Source organism: Benincasa hispida, chromosome 11 (assembly GCF_009727055.1).
Source record: "Benincasa hispida cultivar B227 chromosome 11, ASM972705v1, whole genome shotgun sequence".
Taxonomy (NCBI): Eukaryota; Viridiplantae; Streptophyta; class Magnoliopsida; order Cucurbitales; family Cucurbitaceae; genus Benincasa; species Benincasa hispida.
The window spans coordinates 4,525,091-4,533,913 of NC_052359.1; the positions used below are offsets into that span (position 1 = coordinate 4,525,091).

The following is an 8,823-nucleotide window of genomic DNA, read 5'->3' on the forward strand; positions in this document are numbered from 1 at the left end:
ATTTTTTTTTGGAACTATTTTAAAATTTATGGATATTTTTGAAGCAAATTTCAGAATTTAAAAGAGTAAAAACAATATTTTAAATGTTTTGAGGATAGTTCTAAAGGAAATTTTTATAGATAAAAAAAAAAAAATCAAATTATTTAAAAAATAACAAAAAGAAAAAAAACATTAATAGATTGATAAAATTCTATAGGTGTTTATGATGGTAGACTTCTATCCATTTCTATCCCTTATAGATATGAATAGACTTTTATTAATTTCTATCACGGATAGACACCAAAGGACTTCTATAGCATCTATCAACTTCTCTTAAAAAAAGATTAAATATACTTTTTTGTATAAATAGTTTAAAACTGCCCTAATTTGAAGAGTTATTTATTTATTTATTTATTTATTTTTTTAATTCTAATTATTATTTTGCCCCATTGCTCTGATTCTTGTGAAGAACAAGAACTCAAAAGAGGAACAGACGACGATTTAGGAATTTTGAAGAATTTTGAAGAGGAAAACCACCGAAAATGGCAGGCAGGCTGAGCAATTTGAGTTCAAGGATCCTTGGAGGAAATGGCGTTGTTGGTCGCTCAATCGCTTCATCACTTCGACTTCGCTCCGGCATGGGCCTTCCTGTCGGCAAACACATCGTTCCGGACAAACCCGTAAGCATTTCAACCTTCTACCCTTAAATTCGTTGCGAAATCAGTGTCTCTTTCACACAGATTCTGTAGGATTTATGATTGTTTCCCCCTTTTTAGCTACCTGTGAATGACGAACTGGTTTGGGATAATGGAACTCCTTTTCCCGAGCCCTGTATCGATCGCATTGCAGATACGGTTGGGAAGGTATGATGGTTCTCTTTGAAGATTTTGTATTTTCATTTCTTCTCCAATTTGTCTATTTATCTTGTTATTTTTTCTTATTCAGTACGAAGCCTTGGCTTGGTTATGTGGGGGATTGGGATTTTTTGCATCTCTGGGATTTTTGGCTGTATGGAACGATAAAGCGTCTAAGATACCATTTGTAAGTTTACTGAACTGGACATCTTTTGCAGATCTTTTGTACTACGTTCTCTGTTGGGTTATTTGATATCCCCACCTGCATAGTTGCGTGACTGTTGAAGGATAAATCTCTTGTTTATTACCGTGCATTTTATGAAATATGATGATGCTCGGTTCAGGGAATCGTTCAGAGTGAATTCTCTTTTCTCGTGGAATCGAATTGTGTTAGTTATCCTTTGTATATAGCATTTGATTTCTTTGATTTAGAGGTGGAAACATGGGCGGAGCTAGATAAATGTTTCTTGAGATGACTAACTTATAATATGATGCAAAACATAACAGTTTTTTGATTAATTTTATACTATTGGCTCTGGAGATTTTCCATTGAGGGTAACTGTCTACCATACCTAGCCTACTAATATGGAATTTTACTGACCACAGTAGAAGATCAAAGAGTTTGTTTTGTCACACAATTCTTTGAATTTTAGACCCTGGACTGATCTTAGGCACCCTTACTGAGTTCACAGCTTTTTTGATGTGGAGTGTTGTTCTCCCTTCTCTGTCCAAGCAATGAGGTTTCAGGAGAGTAGGAAGGATAATGGAAAGAAAAGGTAAGTAGGAGGGACTAGAAGTATTATTAATATATTATTCATAGTCTTAACACGCTCATTCACTCGTGTAAAAGACCCAACAAGACCTAACAAGTTACTATTAATATTACTTGGAGAGAAAATACATTACTAATTGACCTTTTGTTTTGATATCATGTTACATGATCACTAGATCTACCAAAAGCTTAAGCTTCATAGGTTCCAGTATGTTTAAATATTTTATTTTCATTCTTAACATTGAAAAGTGATCTTAGTTGGATGTTGGAGAAACTCATCTTGAATCTACCCTTTGGGCATGGCATGTTTATAGCTGGCCTAGTCTATTCCCTCACTGTCGTGTGGTTAATATGATTGGATAGAAACCGAACTTTTTTGGGCTTTATGAAATTACAACAAAGAGGTGAAAACAACTCCAACTCAAAGGAGCTACAAGAAACATCCCCATTTTGGGAAAAGAGAAGCAAAGCTACAAGAATGGAAAAACATGAGTAATTTACACCAAGAGATAGAGATAGATAGGTAGATGACATTATCCAGGAATCTATAATAATCACAATCCTTATCCACAAGCCTTTGATTTCTCTCAAACCAAGTAGACCAAAAGAAGGCCTGAACGAGATAACCATAGAAGCTCATTTTCTTTCTTAAAAGGATGACCCACGAGAGTATAAGAAAGAAGAGCTTTTGGGTCCACTGGAAGAGCCATGGGCCAGTTGAAGGAGGATAACATGTCAATCCAAATCCTTGTTGCAAAAGAACAAGTGGAAAATAAATGTCTCTGTGATATCAGCATTTTTTTCTGCAAAGGATTTACCAAGTTGGGAAGAGAACCAAATATGGCTACCTCATTTCATAAAGGGTATCTATTAATATTGCAAATAAACTTCAAAGAAGAATGCCATACTTCTCACTTTCCCCCACTTGGTTTGCTACGTGTTTTTCGAATGTGGAAACTCAATTTCAATTGTCATCTTTTTGGTACTTGCTTTTTGGCCAATAGGTATTGGACATTTTATGTTCCTAGCTTTTGGTTGGAACATGGTTATGCCGAGCAAAATTCATGTAGGAAAAGTCTTTAGGTTGCGATCTACATAATTTTCTTTTGGACTCTTTTGTTGGAGAGAAATGGGCGAACTTTCAATGCTAAGCACTCAACCTTTGACCTTCGGTAATTTTATGGATTTGATACTTTTTTCATGCTAAATGTAAATGCCTTTTTACCAATTATAGTCTTTCCTCTCTTCTTTTAAATTGAAAAACTTTCTTGTGATCAACCTATTGGCAATGGGACTCTATTAACTCCGTTTTCATTTCATTCATTATGAAATTCATTCTCTTAAAAGTAAAAGAACAATGTACGGTAACCTCCATTGTAGTTTTTCATGAGTATTTATGGCATGGTGAGAGAGCTCCCAAAGGAAAGTTCTGATACTTTTGGGGTAAATGTCACTCCTGATAGCCATACAAGAAGAGATCCCCTTAAAACATTGAATGCCAATCCAGCAGCAAGGATTTGATAAGAAAGGAACCATTTTTTCCCCCAAATTCCAAACCCGCATATCTTCAGATTCTGTTAAATGATCAGAAGACAGCAAGTGGCTGATATTAGCCCAGTTCAGAATTTCTGCATCTTTCAAGTTGCACCTAAGGCATAAGTTCGAAAAACAAGCAGAGGGTTTCTAACTGTATTTAATGGAAGCATACTTTTGGTCAGATGTAGAGTAGAGTCAAGGAGAATTTTCTGCCAAAGGAGCTCCTTGAAGCCATCTATCATGCCAAAAGGAAACTTCAACCATTTTTAGCTGATATTGACATCTTTGGTTGTTGGGAAAATTCAAAACTAAAATCAAACCCACTACCAACCTTCCTTTTTTCTAACCATGAAGGCATGAGAAAAGAAAATCTGTCAAGAAAGGAGGCATCTTTATTGAAAGTTTCCTTGCCATAGATCTCCTTGGTTGCGATAAGACTAATCCTCCACATAGTGAAGCTAACCCTTTCACCAAATTTTGAATGGAGGGGAATATCTATAGCAACGACCTGGCCTCTGGGAAATTCTAAGTTGTAAACTTCAGCCACCAGCCTTGTCTCCCATAACTGCATCGTGACATAGGGAAGCCATCAACCCTCCATACTTGAGGTTGGTCGTCAAGGCCCTCCCCCAGTCTCAATGTCTCACAAAGGTTAACCAGAGCCACTCACTTTTGCCTACCAAGCTCATTTAACGCACTTATCTCTCTAATTCAACTTGGGGTCAACAATGCTCTTGTTCTTTCTTTTTTATTTTTTTCATGGTTATCAACTCACTTTTAGATAATACAGAAGCAAAATAAGCCTCAAACTTGTCGAAGGTGATTCCCTTCTGTCCTTGCATTGGCGTTGGTGATTCCCTTCTGTTTTTGCATTGGTGTCCCTTGAAACCACCTAGAAGGTTGAAAGATGCAAGCTAAAGGTCAAAGATGACATAAGGACCATCAAATTGAGTCGATTTAATGTGCTTGAGCAATATATGTTGGTTGGGTCTGTTTTATAAGATATAGAATAAAAAACTAGTCTGTTTATTTAGATTTTATAGTTGAGTTGGTTTAATTTGTTTGAGAATCCCTTTGAAAGCTCTTTGGTTTCTCTTGAACCATTCTCCAAATACTGGCTGTCATGGCATTGGACCACAAACCAAGAGCCAGCCCCTTAAAAGGAGAGCCTTCCAAAAGCTGGGAAAGGGTGGTTCAACCTTTTGGGAACACTAGTCTAAGCCAAAAGAATGAAAGAGCCTTGACTTCAACCAACTAGGAGCCACGAAAGGGTCACTGCAAAAATACGTGATGATGACTCTATAAATTACTTTTGCACATGATCCATCAACACTAAAGAAAACCGGCAGATTTGGGAGCTTCCTTGGATCCTTGGCTCTTCATTTTCAGTTCAAAGGAAAGTTTTCATCTTCTTAGGAACCTCGGCCTTCCAAATCACATTGATTAGTAATTGATGAGGAGTGGACTTTCTCTCATTGATGTAGGGGGTGACAACCCACCATCACCATTAAGCAGCTTCTTCTGTGGAGTATAATCATCTAGAATCCTGCTGGATGCTAGGTTGATTGTGGCTAATCAGGTTTTGGAGTCTAATCCATTCCATCTCAATATCAGATAGAATCCTCCTAAGCTGCAATTTCAACTGGTAGGTGTCTTGTGACCAGCGACTCATGGTGAACTGCTTTGATTTTGCTACACTGTCAAATCTTTCAGAGGTAAATTTAAGAGGGTTGCAGCCTATCCAGTCATCCCCTAGAAGAAGACTAAGCAATTTTGTCTTTTTCCAGCTAATTTTTTCATAGGATTACCAAAAATGGGGGATAAGAAGTACTTCCACTGGCATGATAAGACAATCTCATGAGAGGGCGAGACTGATCAAGAACATTTAAAAAAAAACTCTCCCAATTTAGGATATCCTATTGAAGGAGCGTCCATAGAATATATGGTTCAAATTCTTACTCATCTTTGCATAGAACAAACAACCAAGGTCCCAGCATAAGATGATAAAATCTCTAGATAATTTCATATATCATCCCATAAGAGAAAAACCAAAGAACTTTAGGATATGTAGGCTTGTTTGCCAACTTGAGTGTAACTCAACTAGTCTGATGATAATTTAATGCTTGTTTCTCAAAAAATAAAAAGAAAAAATAAGAGTGTAACTCAACCGGTCAAGGTATATACCCTCGACCATGAGATTGTGTTGAACTTTATATATATATAAAGGATATATGGGCAAGTGTTTCATCCAAATATAGGTCCGACAGGGAAAAGATTGAAGGTTCAAAGGATGAAACCTTTTTTATATTCTTGTTTGGTGGTTTGTATAGCCTGGCTTTGTATACTTTAATGTGGTTTCCATTTGGTACATTTACTTCCTTGATATTTGCATAGAAACCAGTCTATTGACCGTGTGCCCTGTGACAAGACTATGCAGTGCCTTGAGAAAAATGAAACTGAATAAAAAACACAGTTTATGGTTCAACACTTCTTGAAGACAACAAGTTTTCCGATCTATGATTTCACCAAAACAGCTTGTATTTGTCCCTGGATCCTTTTCCTTGATGGATTAAAAGACTTCTCTTTTCGTTCTCCATCTCGAGGGATCCTCGTATTATTATTTATCTTTCAACTCTTTGTGCCTTAATTTATGTTTTGGATGAATTTACCATTTTCAAGGTGATTAATAAATAAACTTCATCCTTCTTTTAATCAGGCGCCAAAGGTGTATCCTTATGACAACCTAAGAGTGGAGCTTGGTGGAGAACCAGAAGCTTAGATAGATAGACCTTACTTGGAATGACCATTTTGGTAATGTTTCTTTTCAGACACAAAAATCCTTATTGAATTGTTTGCCTTTGGAATTTGCTATGCATCAAAATAATGGATTTTGTTGCCTGTGCTGAAATCTCTCTTTGGCATCGTGTAAATCACTTTATTTTGATCCTTATAATCAGGTTCTGAAGACTTTTTTGGCCATCAATGCTAAATAATGAATGTTTAAATAAGTTATCATTTTGAGATGAGATGGGGAGTTCTATGAAATTCAGTCACTCTTAATGAACTATACTGTTTAACAATGTTTATATTTCTCGTTTCTCCTTTTATTTGTGATTTTTATTTATCTAGATCATCTTTATTGATCATCTATATTAGTAATTTGAATATAGTTTGACCTCTGTTGGAACGTTAGAAACGAAATGACAACCTGAACACTACTTCCCAATAAGTTATCCTTCTTTTAATTAGGCACACCTTCAACTTAGAGGTTTGATTTTTTCAACTCTTGTTGAACTAAAAAAAGAGAAATGAAATGAAAATTGGAGTAGAAATTTTCCTTTGAAGAAAATGGTTTTGAATATTAAAAAAGAGAAAAAAAGAGTTTTGGATGTGTTCATTGTTTGTTCCTAACCTAAATGCATTCTTACGTTTATAAGAACAAGTTCCATCGCATGTGTTATATTTATAGTATTTTACCATACTCTATATTTGTAAAATAGATTGTCAATTTTTCTTGGTTATTGCCTTTTAACTATTTTGATTATTTGAACTAAAAACAAACTTAAGGATTTCTTAAAATATCTATATGTTTATCAGAAACAAGATCTATTAGACTCATTTTAAATAACTTTAAATTCTGAATCCTGGCTAGAAATCACGAAATCTGCCAACATTTTAAAATGATGGAATTAAAACTCTTTAATTGAAATCGATTGTGTGTGTATATTCTATTTTTTTTTAATACAATATGCAGGTAGGAGAATTGAATTTTTGACTTTAAGTTATATGTTACTGGCATACATACGTCAATGAAATGAGAAACCTTTTTCATACAAATTTTTAGATATATATATTTTTTTAATCCAACATAATTGTCCACAACATGAAGTTATATGGAGTTATTAATCTTAGTTCAAGATTCTAGTTAAATTTATCTAAGAAGTAAAAAGATTCTAGTTAAATTTAACAAAGAATTTTCAAAATACTATTTTAGGTTATTGAAAATTTATCGAGAAAAGAACACCATTCCATACTTGAAAAGAGGTACAAGGTAGATCAAGAAATGGCAAATTGGCTGTAATAAATATAAAGATTCATATCTCAAATCTATATCTAAAGTATTTCTTTTGAACATTCTAAAGCTCATAATTACAATATACAAAGTAGTATTACCCAATTGATATCAACATTTTATGAAGCTATTCAATAACTTGTGAAGGAGATTGGGAATCCTTTTGAGGCTGTCCGGCTGTTGTCTTTTGATTGGTGCTCACTTTCGCGAATGGGGTGGCTCACCGTCTAGCTCGAACGGCGGTTTGTTATGGGAGTTGGGGGTGTAGGGAGGTCAGGTTTTGTTATTCATTCTTCCATCCCTAAAGAAGTTGGAGGGTCTTCTCTTTGTTTGCCTGAGCGGTTTTCCTCTGTTTTTTCTGAGAAGCGTTGTAGCCCGTTGGTTGGTTAACTTGTTTTGTATGTTTATATTAAAAAAAGAAAAAAGAAAAAAGAAAAAAGAAAAAAATATATTTTCAAATTTTTTAAATTTGAAATATATTTTCAATTTCTCTCTTTTAATTAAGGAAATTGATTGTCTCTTCGACCACTTCTCAGAATAATTGTACCTTTCGAAGAGTGAATTTGAACTCTAATTTTAGAGTGATTGTAAGATAATACCAATTCATCATGTAATTTATATGCTTAAAATAATATTAAAGTACAAAATGATACTTCCATTTTTTCCCCAAACACCAATGTTAATAATTTATTCAAACTTATCAAACATATAACATTGGATGAAAGATCATATATTCGAATTTTCTTGCCTTCTTCCATGTTGCAAAATACATATGTATATGTTTATCTCAAATTAGTTTTAAATGATACTTTTGTAATATTTCATCAATTTTACTATAATATAATGGAAATGTCAATTCAACTCTTGATGTCAATGTTGAATCTTATGGACATATAAAAATATTGACATGTCAAGCAAAATTTTTATTTTGAGGTTCATTCATATAGAAGAATAAAATAAGGCATACCGACTCATAACATATCAATCCATCAAGTAGAAGAAGGGCTTTATGGGGCCATCTTGATTAGAATTGAAGAAGTAAGAAGAGCAATGATAAAGAAAGATCGTGTCTATTTTAAAAGTTAAAATATCTATTAACATTATATCTATACCAGTACTATTTTGTTGATATTTTTGTTATATTTCATTAATTTTACTATAACATAATGGAAATTGCAATTCAATTTTGCATTGATGATGAACCTCGTAGACATAAAAATATCAATGAAGATGTTAACACGTCGGCCAAAATTTTATTCATATAAAAGAATCAAAGAAGACATACCAATTCATAACTTATCAATTCATCAAGTAGAAGGGCTTATGGGGCCATCTTGGTTAGATGTGACGAAGGAAGATGAGCAATGATAAGGAAAGGTGTCTATTTTTTTGTTCCTTGAATTTTAATTAGAAGTTCATTTCCAAACTTCATTTTATCGAATTTCTCCTAAACTCCTAACATTTGAGTCAAGGATACAATAGTGTGTTAACAAGTTAAATTATGTTCAAATAGGCTACGTTTTGTTATTGTTTTTTTTAATGATTTTCCTCTCTTATTTTTTCAAGCATAATTTAGATAATATTTGATTTGTATTATTGTCAACCAATCC

General features: G+C 33.9%; 1 protein-coding gene across 1 annotated transcript; it reads left to right on the top strand.

Moving 5' to 3' along the window:
- Positions 1-416: 416 nt before the first annotated feature.
- LOC120089822 (NADH dehydrogenase [ubiquinone] 1 beta subcomplex subunit 8, mitochondrial) lies at positions 417-6,205 on the top strand. Its single transcript, XM_039047223.1, has 4 exons — positions 417-659; positions 756-842; positions 925-1,020; positions 5,858-6,205. The coding sequence occupies exons 1-4, from the start codon at positions 522-524 to the stop codon at positions 5,918-5,920; spliced, it is 384 nt and encodes a 127-aa protein (XP_038903151.1). The 5' UTR covers positions 417-521; the 3' UTR covers positions 5,921-6,205.
- Positions 6,206-8,823: the final 2,618 nt, after the last annotated feature.